At 45.0% G+C, this 16,023-nt stretch overlaps 3 protein-coding genes across 3 annotated transcripts; 1 reads left to right on the forward strand and 2 right to left on the reverse strand.

The window, feature by feature from the left end:
• Positions 1 to 722: 722 nt before the first annotated feature.
• Positions 723 to 2,189, reverse strand: LOC127762429 (uncharacterized). Its single transcript, XM_052286938.1, has one exon. It carries the CDS (start codon positions 2,133 to 2,135, stop codon positions 897 to 899), a length of 1,239 nt encoding a protein of 412 aa, XP_052142898.1. The 5' UTR covers positions 2,136 to 2,189; the 3' UTR covers positions 723 to 896.
• A 1,267-nt stretch (positions 2,190 to 3,456) lies between these two features.
• Positions 3,457 to 6,458, reverse strand: LOC127762426 (pectinesterase-like). The gene is made up of 2 exons (XM_052286935.1): positions 5,510 to 6,458; positions 3,457 to 4,169 (listed from the first exon to the last, which is right to left on the reverse strand). The coding sequence occupies exons 1-2, from the start codon at positions 6,456 to 6,458 to the stop codon at positions 3,457 to 3,459; spliced, it is 1,662 nt and encodes a 553-aa protein (XP_052142895.1).
• A 3,157-nt stretch (positions 6,459 to 9,615) lies between these two features.
• On the forward strand, positions 9,616 to 13,844 carry LOC127762425 (uncharacterized). Its single transcript, XM_052286934.1, has 2 exons — positions 9,616 to 11,475; positions 13,498 to 13,844. The coding sequence occupies exon 1, from the start codon at positions 9,714 to 9,716 to the stop codon at positions 11,442 to 11,444; it is 1,731 nt and encodes a 576-aa protein (XP_052142894.1). The 5' UTR covers positions 9,616 to 9,713; the 3' UTR covers positions 11,445 to 11,475; positions 13,498 to 13,844.
• Positions 13,845 to 16,023: the final 2,179 nt, after the last annotated feature.

A 16,023-nucleotide genomic window follows, 5' to 3' on the forward strand; every position in this document is an offset into this window, starting at 1 on the left:
GCAAGCTAGGATTGAGATCCTCAACAGTCACTGTACCGTGCATTTGTCATTGACATATGGGCCTGATGATTTATGGGCCCATATGTCACTGATAAAGGCGCGGTGCAGTCGACTGCAGAGGATCCTGATCCAGCAGTGTCAATCCTGATCCAGCAAGCTGACACTGCCTGGTTTTGCTCCCGGCGCCGTATTGATCAAAAGTCAGATGATAATTACAGGCAATAACCACTACCTTTTGACAATTGCAAAGCTACATGAGGCATGTACAGATTCTGCACAAGATCAGCAGGTCAAATGAAATGCCTCTCCTGCTGTAAGCCTGTAAAGTACACATATGTAGTATTATTTCAAAAACGTGCTATACATTTAGTCCCTTTAAATCTATCTCTTTTCTTTGTCAGGAATCTCTTTAAACATCGATTGAACATGTGCAATCAACATGCTAAAACTTTGCTACAAAATAGTTTCTTACTTCTTAGCTTAAAGCCATTGGTTCTGAACATGATACCAAACATTCAGAATTGCCTAAACAACAAAGGTTACAGAGTTATTGCACAAGGAATATGCAGACAGCAACACCGGGAATTATGAGGAAGGTACCAGTTCATCGAAAACGTGGAAATTATGCTATAAAATTCTTGAGAATTTACTACATGTTGGGCGCCGTGTGCTAAACCACCCAAGTACAGTCAGTCGATCAGGTTAACACAAAGAGAGCAGAATAGCAGACAAAGATAGCATCAGGTAATATATATTCTTGATGCATAGTACATTAATCTTCGACCTCATCTTAAAAGATAGAGATACATAACATAAGCAGATTCTAACAGTGAGAGATCTACAAGACAAATTCAGGACCATACTTGCAAGGCACCAGACAAATGCGCCTTTGAGGATCACTGATCTTGATCATGATCATTCCTAAGTTGTGGGAAGGTGGGAGGCCAGAGCATCATGAATGGAAATATGTCAAAATATCTATAAGCCTCTGGTGACATCTCAAACACTTTGTTTACCGTCCTGTTCATGATATGTATGTGGAAGATCACACGGTCTACCCGCAAGAACACCTCAGCATTGTCCTCCACCCTATGGAGCGCAACCAGAGCATCCCCTGATTCCCAATTGGGCTCTGCAAACTGACCAAACGATTCACGCAAGCAGATGTTATCAACCAGCTCCCAGTTGCCACCACCGATGTCGGAATCGGAGGCGCGGAACCAAACATGAATCTGAAACCCCTTCAGATGGATGAGATATAAGCCGGAATCGCCTGCGCGTAGCAGCTCAATGTTTCCCATCCGGTGTAGCTGCTGCACACCATCTGGCAATCTGAACAAGAATAGCCTCATGGATGCCAAATTCAACCCAAGAACATGCCCCTTCCCTCCCAACAGATAGAGATTGCCATTGACAAGCACATCACGCCTTATGCTCCTTTCCCAGCTTTCCTGAATCTCTATAGTTGCCGATTCACGGACACTGTTCAGATCCGAAATTTCAGCCCTTACAGAAACTGCCTTGGCCAACATCTCCTGATCTTTGCGTAGAAATTCCACGAAAGTGTAGGACGGATCGTCGCTGCCGACATCTGGGAAGAGGAGCATACACGAGGCATACAGAATCTGCCCCGGCTGGCGAGGGAGTTCGTAGACCAGCGGGAGAGCCGGTGGGTGGCGGGCGGGGTGCATCGGGCTGATGATGCTGACCCGTGGCCCATCGGGAGGGAACTCCGCGGCGAGGACGCGGCCGTTGCGGCAGCTCAGGATGACGGGCGCGTCGGGGCCGGAGCCGGAGGAGCCGGGCGCCAGGCGGAGGCGGGCGCCGCGGAGCGCGGCGGCGAGCTCCGGCGGCTGGGGCAGCGGCACGAACGCCGGGACCTCGTCCTGGAAGCGCGCCCTGGCCGTGTGGTAGAAGCCGAGGAGGCGCGGCGGGTGGCGCGCGCGGAAGCGGCGGAGGAAGGCCGGGTCGGAGGCGAGGCGGAGCCAGCGGGTGGAGACGAGGGCGGCGCGGACGAGGGTGGTGGGGAGGCCGAGGCGGAGCAGGATCTCGCGGAGGAGGTCGTCGTTAGCGAGCACCGACGAGATCGCCGCGGCCGCGGCTGGCTCCGGTGGCTGCGTCCCCTTGTCTTCCATGGCGTTCCCGCGAAGCGCAGCTGAGAGGGAGAAGGGGAAGCGGTCGTCTGGTCCAGCTTGTGACGAGTCAATTTCCACGCGGATTTTTGACTTTTGGCTGACTTTATTACTCCTTGATGGAAGTATTAGCTAATTATAAATTTTGAAAAAATGGATTTATTTGATATTTTTTAGAAAAAAGCTTTTCCATAGTTTTTTTTAAAAAAACTGCTTAGCAGTTTAGAAAACATGTCCTTTTTTCCTAATTAAAATAGTCTCGGATTGTAGGTCGGAGTTGTTAACAAGAAACCTATATATCGAATTGTAGGTCGGAGTTGAAGTTTAGAACTCGGCCTTTTTTCATGCCAAGTGGTTTTAGTTGTGTTCTAAACATTTTGATATGCAAACCATCTATTTAAAAATCAAAATGTTTTAGGGGCTATCCTCATTTTAATGTTGAAATAGTCATATCACCCATCTTATGTTGTTTGGAGAATGAGATGGGTTTTGCACCTACTGTTGTGTACTCTCTTTGTTTTATATTATTACAAATCACATGACATTTTTCCTAATTAACGAAGTCTCTCTTTGGTCCATATATTAGATGAATACCCTTGATACAACCAAATTTTCGCTGGGTTGTTTGTAAGTAAGCTAGGTAAAATATATTAAATATTTGACTGAGTTTATAAAAAAACATTTAGCAACATCTACTGCAACAAATTATTTTATTAAATTCAATATTTATATATTTTAATAATTGCATAGGTAACTAATCAGTGTTTAGTCATTGCAGTGCTTGTCACGGTCTCACAGACCAAAGTACATGCGCATTTGATATGCTAGCTTCGAGGGTGTGTTTAGTTTCACGTTAAAATTGAAAGTTTGACTAAAATTAAAAGTTTAAAGAAAAAAGTTGAAAGTTTATTTGTAGGAAAGTCTTGATGCGATGGAAAAATTGAAAATTTGAAGAAAAAGTTACGCCGCAAGAGTCTATCGATGGGCTGTCACTTGACCCACTCGAATTCTCATCACCAAACCGCACAAGAGCTCACAGTGAGCCAGCCCCCACATTCATTCAAATCGCTCGGCACCGACACCGACACCTTACAGTGAAAACGTAACAAACACCGCTAGAAGCCTAGAACGATGCGATGTATGTAACCGCAAAATTCGCCGCGGTGAAACCGAAATTCCAAATTCTGAATGCAAATCAAATCGCTCCATCCCATTTCGAATCTACTACAACAAATCAATATAATCCCAAGTACGTACGTGCGTGCACATGCCAACGCAACAGGTATATATATATATATGCGCATGCAGCATATGGTTGAGCTAGCTACAGCGAGAGGCCGGAGAGGAAGGAGACGCCGGTGGCCGGCAGCCACGACGCGCCGGAGATGAAGCGCGCCACCGTGAACCGCTCCGCCTCGGCGCTGTCGTTGATGACGCGGTGGCCCGGCCACGCCACGCGCCCGGCGACCCCGGCCCCGGGGCCGTAGTTCATGTACTCCCCGTAGTAGAGCGTGTCGAGCGCGAACGTCGCGTTCCACGCCAGCCATCCCTCCGGCGGCACGTGCCCGCCGATGTACGACATCATCACCACCACCCTCGAGTACAGCTTCCACGGCCTCCCCAGGTACGTCGGCGCCAATGGCGCCGCCACGGCCGGCGCCGTCGACGGCGGCGGCGGCGAGGGGACGACGCGGCAGGCGTGGATGACGAGGCCGGTGGATTGGCCGGGATCGCGGCGGTTCTGGGCGGTGACGGTGTTCTTCTGGCCGGGGAGAGGGGAGCGGGACCAGAGGTTGCAGCGCTGGAGGACGGCGGCGGCGTTGCCGAAGACGAAGTCGACGGTGCCGTAGACGTCGCAGTCGCGGTAGAAGTGGCGGTTGGAGTGGGCGTAGAGGGTGTCCTGGTAGCCGATGATGCTGCACCGGTAGACGGCGGCGCGGTCGGCGCTCACGCGCAGCGCCACCGCCTGGTGCCTCTCCGGCCCCGCCCAGTTCTCCACCGTCATGTCCCTCATCATGAACCCGCTCCCCGACGCCGCTGCCACAAATTTCACACAAATTAATTAAGCTGCTTTCTTATACTAGTACGAGATTACTAATTTGCAACAAATTCTTGTCAAATTTCAGCAGTGCTCGCAACGTGCCATGTCGCGCCATACCGCTGCCTGCCTGCAGGCTATCCGATTTCTGGTTCAGTTAAGTGATTAAGTCCCCCACCCACTACACTACGCCATGTTACCGCAATGACGCAAACGAGTAGTCCATTTCTACCGTTTCTTTTCAGGAAATTTACCAGCTTTTATACCCAGTCATCTACAGAAGCTATTAGTACGTGCCTAATACTACGAGCTAATCCTACTCGAAGTGGTCTTCATTGCGGAACAGTAGAAGCGTTAGGAGATTGCAGAAGTAACAGCAGGAATAACGATCGATCAATTGCCCAGCAAAAAAATATATAAAAGAAAGAATCCACCAATTTAATAGAACTAATGACCGCAAAATAAATTGGATGGTTCCAACATCAGACATTCACAACAGGCTGGAGTAGATCATTATTGTGATTAGTGAAGTTTCTTCTGTTGTTGGCATAGTGTTGTAGTATTTAACTTCGGTAGCAATGAATTAATTGTGTTTTCCTGTAAGCTCATTGCAACCCGTCACTGCTCATATCACTAAAATAATTGCAATTTAATAACTTGCCTCTAGCTAGTTTTTACTACTACCTTCTTGCATTGAGCGCAAAAGTAAAATTAGTTTATTTAGACAAACTAGGAAATCGTCCCTATTTGTAACACTTAATTTCTTGTGCAAAATCAGCATAGGTCTATCTATGGTGAAGACAGGGGATGCAATGTCAGTTGAAAAGTAAAAAGTGAAAAAAAAATACTTTTATAAAATATAATTGTTTTTAATTATTACTCCCTCCATTCTAAAATATAAGGCACAACCACTCTTAATCCAAAGACCAAGAAATAGTTATTATCATCTTGTAGTTTGAATCATCCTAATAAATATAATGCATGCATCCAATAGAATTAGATAACATGAGAGTAGAGAATTTAAAAAGTAATAATTTAATGGAGAAGATGTCATAGTTAATTGTATGCTTGCATACATGCCTTATATTATCAAACATATAAGAAAAGTGGTTGTGCCTTATGGAATAGAGGGAGCAACAGCATTCTTTTCTAAACTTATGTGATATGAAAACAGTACAAAAGAAAAATGCACTAATGGTAGCAATGAAAGGTTTAGTTTCAGAGAACGTGATAGATCAAAATTGTTTCTTCTTGACACCATAACATTCTCTTTTTTTTAAAAAAAAATGTTCGATGAAATGACAATGGAGTGAGTAAATCGTGGCGACAAATGACATACCGAAGGTGGCGGTGTGGAACGTGGTGAAGTTGTCGGCGACGCTGCGGCCGGCGGACACGACAGTGACGCCCTTGCCGTCGCCGACGAACACCAGGTTCGTCTTCTTCCTCCCCACCTTCACGTTCTCGTCGTACCGCCCGGCCTTCACGTGTATCACCGTCCGCCGCCCGCTGCGCTCCGGCGCCGCCTTCACCGCGTCCGAGATCGTCCGGTGCGTCCCCGTGCCGTCCTTCGCCACCACCATGTCCGCGCTCTCCACCAATGGCGCCGCGGGGCCCAGCAGCAGCCTCCGGTCCCTCGCCGACAGCCACCTCGGGAAGAGGCTTCTTCTTCTTCTCCCTCTCTTCCTCTGCTTCTTGCTCTTCCCGCCGCCGTTCCGGACGGGGACGCCGGCGAGGCCGTCCTTGTTGCTGGTTGCCATGGCCGCCGACGCGACCTCCGCGTACATTGTGAGGCAGTCGCGGACCATGGCGCGGGCGGCGGCAAGGTGGGGCGCGGCGTCCGCGCCGTGGGGGATGCCGGCCTCATTGAGGCTGTCGGCGCAGGTGTCGTGGTTGGTGAGCGCGGCGGAGAGCCACGTGACCGCGTCGTCGTGGGCGGCACTGGGCTCACCGGCGCCGGCAAGGAGGTCGAGGGAGTCCTCGAGCAGCTCCGCGCAGTCGTCGCGCGCGGCGGCGGCGAGCGGCGAGGAGGAGGAGGAGCCCGCCGAGAACGGCGTTGTCATCACCGCGGAGGCCGGCGCGACGGCGGCGCCCGACAGGGCCTCGAGCGCCTTCCCCACGTGCACCGCCGTCGCGTTGAGCGCAATGCGGAGCCGGCGGTGGCGCGCCGCCACCGCCTCCGCCTCCAGCGCCGAGGCCGGGAAGGCGTGCGCGCCGGAGAGCGGCAGCAAGAAGCAGGGGAGGAAGACGAGGAGGAGGATGAGGCGGCAAGCGACGGCGTGGCCCATGGCGAGCCGAGCTAGCTAGCTATGGAAGCTGGAAGAAGTCGACGAGGTGCTGGACTACCAGCGATGGCGGCGCGGCCATTTATAGGGCGATTGGGGGTGGCGAGAATGATGGGACGCGCGCGGGCGGCGAGCTGGGAAGCTTTTGCGTCTCGCGGAAAGCGCGGCATGTACCGATGGTTTGCCTGCCATCGCCGGAGAACGATGGGCTCGCTCAGCTCCGGCGGCGGCCGCGTCCGCTTGGTTTGTTCGCCGATCCATGGGCGCGGCACGAGACGAGAGCCGCGTGGGCTGGGCTACCACAGCAGCACACATGCAGATGCACTGCTCGTTTGGCCCCCACCCCACCTGGCTGGCGCGCCCACCGCGCGGCATTGCGCTTGCGCGTGTGCGCGCGCTAGCTAGCGCGCAGTGCGTCAGTGAGACGCTGCGTGGTCTCGCGACGGGAACAAATCCTGCTCTGTGTGCACGTACAAACCACGGCTCACAGATCACTGATATGTGTCACTTGCTCTTGGGCGCATATTTTCGGTCTATATTACTACTCATGGAGTAGTAGAGTAGTGCACCTCTCAACTACCGTCTCACGCGAAGCTTACGAAATGAGATAAAACTAAAAAGATATTGTGGCTAGTGAACTAACGTTATTAGGTGCATGAGTAACATGGAAATCAAGAGATTATATCATAAGTAATGTTATTTGACCAACAACATCTATAAAACTAAGATGTTTAAATAAAAATAGTTACATATTATTGTAGTTTGTTTAATGATAAATATAGTAACATCAATTTTATATGATTGACCTTTTAATATTTTTTTTCTATTAATAGTCATAGTTAAAAAAATGACTTGACAATATTTTAAAAATGCTTACATTTTGGGACGGAGTGAGTACTATGGATATATAAACTACTTACTATATTACGGTAGTTTTTATTCACCGTGTATTACCTATGGTAGTTTTATTTACCATGTATTATCTTAGAAACAACACTGAATTTTAGTTTGGATCTAATTTTCTTATGAAAGTTAAGGCTCCTTTCGAATAAAAGAATTTTGGAGGATTACATTTCTATCGAAATAAATTCCTATATGATGCTTTGGAATGAAGGTATTGAATTCCTTCTAAATTCCTTATAATTGTCTCAAATCATAGGTTTTTTTTTGCAAAATTGGTTATATATCATCTTTTTTTTCTTTTTATAGCATCGAAAGATACTAAATAGCACCTAAAGCTCACCACGTTCTCATTTTTAACACTTTCGTTAATTCTTAATCGTTTTCCGTCCACCTTGATCACTATTGACTCAGCCACACACACGATATGATGTTTCTACCCCTGATTGCCATGCATTCTACTTGTGAGGGGTAGTTAGGAATTCATATTCCTCTCTTCTTAAGAAAAAAAAAGTGCGCTCACAACTCGTATACATTCATCCATATAATGTATACACGAACATCTTACCTTTATATGAACACCTTGCAAAGATCGGACATGTTCTTTTTATCTTTACACGGCTTTTTAACGTACACTAAAAATGTGAATAAGTGAACCCTGCATAGCCATACATGTTTATAAAAGAAAACAAAATAGAAAGGCACGAGGAGAACAGTGGGACAGCCAAACGTGACGGTGATTTCACTTGAAAAAGAAAAATAAAATACTGTGTGCCGATTTAGACAATGCAAATGCAGTATTCCAGGCTATATATATAGCTAGTTAGCTCTGTCGTCGATGCTTCTTCTTTTTTTGTCATTTACAATTTTGCTGCACATTTGGATGTGATTTTCCTATTGTATTGTACACGTATATATGGGCTCACGAAGAGATAGCTAAAGGGAATCGTGTGACATTGGCACAATGGCACATGTGACGAGCGCAGATGGAGCTCTCGCCTCGTGGAAAGAAACAAAAAAAGTCGCGGCAACGATGGGCGATCGATCGGTGGCTGGGCGAGTCGTCTCGTGCGATCGTGTGCGGTTGGTTTGGTTTTGCTGGCTGCCTCGCCACACCGGCACACCGCCCGTCCATCATACCACGCTCTGGCTGACGCGCTGCTTGTTTGCCGTGCCGTGTGCCGGCTGCATATCCTCTCGATCGCCCTAGTACATGCCGCACACTCCATTTTCAGCTACTTTTTTTTTTATGATAATGGATATCTTATTAGGACTAACTGCAAAACACGTGACCATGGGATAATAACGTGGGTTCAATAAATGGAAAGCTAGCAAGCTTGAAAAACAAAGGAAATATATATATTTTGTAGTACTAAGAAATTTGATCTACAGTAATATTGTTTTATTTCATACTCCCTCCCTCCCATAATATAAGAGATTTTAAGTGGATATGATATATCAACATATCGTAGTCTGTCCAGATTAACTATAATAGGACGTGTTACATCCACCTAAAATCTCTTATATTTTGGGACGAGTATCTCCTATCATTCAATTTATCTTGTGACAACTTTTTTCTCTTTACCTTTCTCTATATTGTTGCCGCCACATTAAATTGCTTCTCTTGATCTCAAGCGTATTTTCCAATCATAAAAGACCGAGAGATGATCTTGATGTTATTACTTTGAAGTTGCACAAACCCCAAGCCCCGAATTCTCGATTGGGATTCACAGATCCGATTTGTTTTTTAGGAATCGCTTGGTTTTCTTGAAACCAATGGCGGAGGCATCGCCTGGGCAGGCGAAAACTCCATTAATTTTTTATATTAGTGAGTAAATTGGTGATGAAATTTCTATAATAAATACTAGTTATATTTATCCGGCCTTAAAAAATTTTCTAGCTCCGCCATTGCTTGAAACCACCCTGACCCAATTTGTGAATTCCAATTGATTTTAGTTAGTTTTCATACATAATTAACAAAAAAAAAAAAGTCACCGGTTCTATGGTTTGTATCGGCTTTCGCGCTGTTTTGGTAAAACCTACCATGATCGGTTTTCAGTTTTCACCTCGATCTCCTCCGGGCAAATCGCGACATTTGAAAGAACTTTCTCCTTTACGAAATGCCCAAAATAAATACAACAAGTAAATAAAAATGGAATTCGAACCGTTAGCGTACGCTACACCCGGCCCCACGCGTCAGTGAAACCCAACAGTCTCCTGAAATCAACCCGCCACAAAGGCCCAAAGCCCACGCCGAGAACCCCGCCGCTCGCATTCGCATTCGCATCTCCCCCGCTTCCTCTCCTCCGCCGCCCCAAAACCCTAGCGGCGAGCGAGCGAGCGAGCCATCCATCACCCATGGCCCGCAAGCGCCGCGCGCCGACGCCCCCGCCCCCGCCGCCGCCGCCTCCCGAGGCCGAGTCCTCCGCGGATTCAAGCGGCGAGGAGGAGGAGGAGGAGGAGGAGAGGGAGTCTCCCGTCGCCCCACCGCCCCAGAAGCCCAGCGGCCGCGGCGCCGCCTCGTCGGATGAGGAGGAGGAGGAGGAGGACTCCGACACTGACACCTACGCCCAAGGTTTCCAGCTTCGGAAGGTTGGCGGCGGCGACGAGGAAGGGGAGGAGGTGGAAGGCGACTCGTCGGAGTCGGAGCCGGAGCCGGAGCCCGTCAAGAAGGAGTCGGCGAAGAAGGCCAAAGCCGAGGCCAAGAAGAAGAGGGCCGCGCCTGAGCCCGCGCCGTCGGGCAAGGCCAAGAAGGCCAAGCCGGAGAAGTCGTCGTCGGCGGCGGCGCCTGAGCCCGCTCCCTCCTCGGGCAAGTCCAAGAAGGCAGCCAAGGCTGAGGCTGCGAAAGCGGCCGCCGCTGAGCCGGCTCCTTCTACCGGCAAGGTGAGCAAGTCCAAGTTGGCGCCGGAGCCCTCGCCGTCAAGCAAGTCTGGGAAGGCCCTATCGCGATGGACGACGGATGACGAGGTCAAGATTCTTGAGGTCCTCGTGGCCCATTTCAAGAGCCACGGCACGCAGCTTAACGTTGAGGGGATCATCGCTGCTGTGGGCGATAGCCTCGAGAGGAAGAGCATCAAGTATTCGGACATGTATGAGAAGGTGCGGAGGCTCAAGCAGCGGTACGAGGCCACTGCCAAGAAAGTTGAACACGGCGGCGACCTACCAGCTAAAGAGGATGACCTGCGGATGTATCAGCTATCGTCAGAAATCTGGGGAAAGAACGCAAAGGATGCTGGCAATTCGTCAAAGAACAAGAAGGGGCAAGCTAAGAAAGATAAGGTGAGTGGAGATTCAAAGGAAGCCGCCAAGGAAGATAAGGTGGATGAAGCCGCCATTGCTGTTAATGAAAAGGGTGGTACTCTGGCAGAGAATAAGAAGGGGAAAACCAACAAGCAGAAAACAGGTATGGAAACAAAGGTTGGATTATCTAAGGAGGCCGCTCTTGCTGCTAGTCCAACCAAGGGTAAGAAGAAGGGAAGCCACAAAGACAAATTGGATGAAGAAGCAAAGAGTGGCACGGCAAAGGTGACCTCCACAATTGCCACTGATGATGATGATGATGATGATGGAACTTTGGGTGGGAGTAAGAGGGAGAAGGCTGGCAAAGAGGAATTGGATGGGGACACACATATCGTCATGCCAAAGGAGGCCACCACAACTGCCGCTCGCGATGATGGTACTTTGGTTGGGAGTAAGAAGGGGAAGGCTGACAATGGGAAATTGGATGGCGACACACACAGTGTTATGCCAAAGGAGGCCACCGCTGGCACCCAAAATGGTGGCATCCTAACAGGAGGGGAAAATCACAAAGAGAAAGTAGATAAAGATGCTAATGTACCAAGCATACGGAGGGAGTATGCTGAATTGCAGAGTTTGTATCCCAACCTTGCTTCCTTTGTGAACGGAATTGAGGCCCAGCATCCATGTGGATCAACCTTCAAGAGAGCTTTTGAGTTCATTAGTGATGATAAGGCTTGCACCCTGGAATCCAAGATCAAGAAGCAGAAGATAGCGGAAGTGAGAATGCAGCTCCGTCTAGCAGACACGAAGAAGGAAGTAGCCAATGCTTTGTTAGGATTGCTGGACTAAAACATTGCGGTGCTGATATCCTTTTTGTGCGGTATACATTCTTCTTACTTGCGTTATTATGTTCCCATTTGTATATTAAAGTTCTGTTATAGCTAAATGCATTTAAAGTGTTCTTGTTGCTTCTAAAATTTGAGTGTGACTTCTGAACTAATTATTGAAACAACCCTGTTCTTATGTGGTCAGTTTAGTGTGAAACATGTGCAATTATGGAAAGTGTAGCCAACGAAAGATTTAGCCATATTTGACACGTACAAACCATCTAAATATTTGATTGGTTTGTATATCAAGCTAACTTACACTTTGTAGGTGTTGAGAGGGTGAGTTTGTCATACGTAGCAACATAAGGGAGTGATTTGAATATATCATCTGTTGGATTCTACTATTCTTGATTGGTTGTAAATTAAACTGTACCTACACTTTGTAAGGATTGAGAGGTAGGAGTAGTGAACAAGGGAACACTATGAATAAAGCATCTCTTGCATTCTACTCCTGAAATAGTTAGCTTTACCTTATTCAAACGCACAGTTGTTGCTTTGCTAGGTTGTCATTGTAATGTTTTGTACCTACTATACTCTACTCACCGTGAATAGTCATTTTTTGGGGATGGTTTTCCTTTGCAGAACTGAGTTATAATGCTTTTTTTTACCACAACTGATATATGCAATGTTTACTGGTAGTTTGTCCATATGAATCTTGTGCTGCAAAAGGCAGCATAGTTTATTTTCAAGTTCTTTGTAGTTTTGTTTGTTAATTGTAGCTTAGGTTGATATAAATAGCTTAATGTTTGAAGTTATGCTTTATATTTTTCAAAGTAAATTATTGTGTGATGTCCATTGCTCTAGTGAATTTAGGGTTTCTCTTGAAGAATTTTGTTGGCTGCTCCAACTGCTCCCAATAATGCCACTAAAAGAACAGTTGCATTTTTACAAGCCACCTGCTAGTACTGACATGGTATTGGATGTGACATTTCCTAGTACAACAAATCTGTCAGGAGCTTATCTAGATTTGTTGTATTAGGGAATGTCTCGTCCAATACTAGGTTGGTTTTTTGTGGGATGGAGGGAACTACCTTGTCTTGTATAGATGACCTGATTTTGTTGACTGACCTCATCAACTCCACTAAAGAACAACAGTTGCATTCTGTTCAAGCTACCTGCTAGTACTGACATGGGAATTTGAGTAAGTAGCTACCTTGTTTGTCTAGATGACCATCCTAATTATGTACTACCTCATTTTCAAAATGTGACGCCGTTGACTTTTCATACAACGTTTGACCATTCGTCTTATTCAAAAATTTAACATAAATATGTAAAAGTATAAGTTAAGATTACATTTTATTTGATGATAAAACAAGTTACAATAAAATAAATGATATTTATATAACTTTTTTGAATAAGATGAATGGTCAAACGTTATGCAAAAAGTCAACGGTGTCATACATTTTGAAATGGAGGGAGTATATGCCACCACACTTGTCAGTTTGGTCAAGCACAGAGGATTCTATGCTAAGCCTGCATTTATTTCAGCTGAATTTGGAGCCTTGATACGTGAATATTGATTTGTTTATGTGAGCCTGTGAGGCTCGCTCAGGGATACATGATTTTTTCTGAGTCTCTTTAACCAAGTCACAGTAGCAACTCAGGAAGTTGTTCATCTAGAGTTAACATACAAATGAAATCAATGGTTAATCCAAAATCCATATATGAATATCATATTTAATCTTTAATTTGGATTTTGTTGAGCCTTGTGGGGCTGTTGGCATGAAGATTATAAGTTGGCACCATTTTAGTTAGTTCACTGCTTAAAGGCTGAGCGAATACAAGGTAGCTTAGTGTAACAGCCGTACATAACTTTTCTCAATATCTCAAATCTGCTTTATTTGTTTTCAAACTACAATGATGAGCATATGAGTGCATTGCTAAGACTTTGATTTGTCTGTGCCTGGACAAAACATTTCTTTTCGTTGCTTCAATTTTCTTCTTGCATCCTTAGTAGTACTAATTTATATTGCTTCATTATCCATACACTTATTCTGTTCACTGTTCACAAGCAGATGGTTGTATTGAAGATTCAAGTTGCAGAAGATTTTTGGCTTGTGGAGCTAAGGATATGACGTGACGAGTTGAGCTACTGGGTTTTGTGTCTCTGGTTCTCGAGAGCTATTCTGTGAACGATTGTTTATGTGATTAGATGGTAGTATCCCTTTAATTTATGAGTTAGCAATGGAGCTGATGACAGTTTAATTAACGCCTGTATCTATGATGGCATTTGGTTTTAATTAGGAGGTGTGCCTAATTAAGGGGGTTCTATAACTTTGGGATATGCGTGATGCTGATATTGACCCGAAATCCCGTAATCCTGCTTATTTTGTTGCCCGGTTTATTCGACCTGCAACCGTTTCGTTTTGTTGTAATGCTCCAACATGATCTCAGTCTCGTACAATTCTGTGCAACTAAGTCATGCTTATTCATGAAGTGAAAAATATTTCATTTCATTACAGAGAGTGAAGAATTTCAGTTTCCGGATGCATGATTTGCACGCTACGACTACGATCATCTTGATCAACCTGTACGGTTCTCCAAATTTGATTCGGCAATCGACTTGCAATGCAGATAGCTCTGAACCATCATCCCTCATTTATTTCTTTAGGGTTAAGTCTTATTTACCTCCTTCAACTATCATGAAAGTAAAAAATACCCTCATCAACTCTAATACTAGATAAATCACTTTGGCCGATGTCCAAAGTGTGAGCTTGGTGTTGTCTTGCTTGTTTAGGCGGTGCCTCCAACGATGTCGCGATCGCCATGGAGTCGGAGTTGCTAGGTCGCTGGGCGGCAAGCTCGGCAACGATGACACGTGCCTTGTAATATCAAACTTGTATGCCACTTCTTCAGCATCTCAACATCGACGTTCGCTCTTGGATTCCGCCGTTGTTTCGTTGGTAGTTTGGCTAGTGTTGTTTGGTGCTTCATGTGTTGTGTGGTTGTACCGGTTGTGGTGGAGGAACTTGGCGAGTCTCTACTTGTCGAGAGGTTGTTTTATTTTTCTGTAACCCGTCTGGGTTTTTACTCCAGTGAGAGGTTGTTTTATTTTTCTGTAACCCGTCTGGGTTTTTACTCATGTTTAATTGAAATATAATTGATAGTTGTCCTGCCGGTTTAGTTTCAAGGATGTGACTAGACAGCTAGTGGTAGCTGATTTGTCTAAATCAACTACCACTCCATCTAAGAGGGACACAATCCACTTATACTTTAAATACAATTTTCTCTTAAACTACTCATCCGATCTATGATCCGATTGCACCGTTGTATTCGTAACAATTAAATCTTTATAACAAGATCTTACATGATTATATTTCATGAAAAATTATAAATTACTTTTATCATATATCTAAATTACTTTTAGATTTCACTAAATTACTTCTTAGACATATAAAAGTAAATTCAATAAAGTATAGAAGTAATTTACATATATTATAGAAGTAACTTATAAAAAAAAAGTAACTTTAATGAATGCCTTTTTTCATTGTACGAGAAGTCATATTTTTATCCCTATAACGAATTTAGTTACTTTTGTTTTGTTTTAAGTTTATATGTAAATTACTTTTAGACTTTATTGAGTTTAAGAAGTAATTTAGTTAAATCTAAAAGCAACTTCTATATATATGATAAATGTAACTTGCGTATATAATAAAAGTAATTTACAAATATAAACATTTTTTCATCATAATATAATCATGTAAGAACTTGTTGTGAAGATTTAATTGTAACAAAAACAATAGTGTAATCGGATTTTAGATCGGATAAGTAATTTGAGAGAAAATTTTGTTTGAAGAGGAAAAATGACATGCATGTCTATTAAAAAAATGCATGCATGTAGTACGATGTAGTAAACTCCACGCAAAAATGAGACGCCTCTCCGAATAGATTTTACGTTTCAAAAACTATTCGATCCGGATAGAGAAACCCCCTTCCTCCCATTTACCGGCGGTTTTGGGCTAATTATAGAGATTAATCTCCTAATGAGGACTGAGGAGACGGGCCCAGCCTGTCACGTGAGGAGCACACGATGGAGTTAGCTACTGCATGTAGAGGCCATGTCACTCTGTAATTGGCCCAAAATGGTTCAAGAGATTAGTTTAATGGTTCAAGAGATTAGTTTAATAGTATAGCCAACTACCAGCTCTAAATCATTTATAGTCAATCTAATAGTCATTCATATAAGAGCACCCACAATGGTAAAGTAATGTGCTCTATATAAAACATGTACATCTCAGCAATATACTCGATTAATAGTAAATCACCTTAATAGTATGTATACATTGGTATCTATAGCTCTCTCATGCATTGTCTCGTTTTTCTATAGACTATCTCTAAGTTAGTAGATAGCTTTGCTCTCTTTCTTCATTTAATACATTCCAAGTAGGAAAATATGCTGACATGGATCTCTTGTAGAGAGTATATAGATAACCATTGTGGGTGCTCTAATAGTTAATTATAAATATATACTATATCATTAATAACTGGTCCTATATATCACATACACATAGTGTTTTGGAGTTCGTGCTGTAGCTGGCTAT

This window comes from Oryza glaberrima, chromosome 2 (genome assembly GCF_000147395.1).
Source record: "Oryza glaberrima chromosome 2, OglaRS2, whole genome shotgun sequence".
NCBI classification, from domain to species: Eukaryota; Viridiplantae; Streptophyta; class Magnoliopsida; order Poales; family Poaceae; genus Oryza; species Oryza glaberrima.

Coding starts and splice junctions, on each gene's coding strand:
- LOC127762429 (XM_052286938.1), bottom strand. CDS start 2,135: ATGGAAGACAAGGGGACGCAGCCACCGGAGCCAGCCGCGGCCGCGGCG.
- LOC127762426 (XM_052286935.1), bottom strand. CDS start 6,458: ATGGGCCACGCCGTCGCTTGCCGCCTCATCCTCCTCCTCGTCTTCCTC. Junction 4,170..5,509: donor GTTCCACACCGCCACCTTCG/GTATGTCATTTG, acceptor AATTTGTGGCAG/CGGCGTCGGGGAGCGGGTTC.
- LOC127762425 (XM_052286934.1), top strand. CDS start 9,714: ATGGCCCGCAAGCGCCGCGCGCCGACGCCCCCGCCCCCGCCGCCGCCG.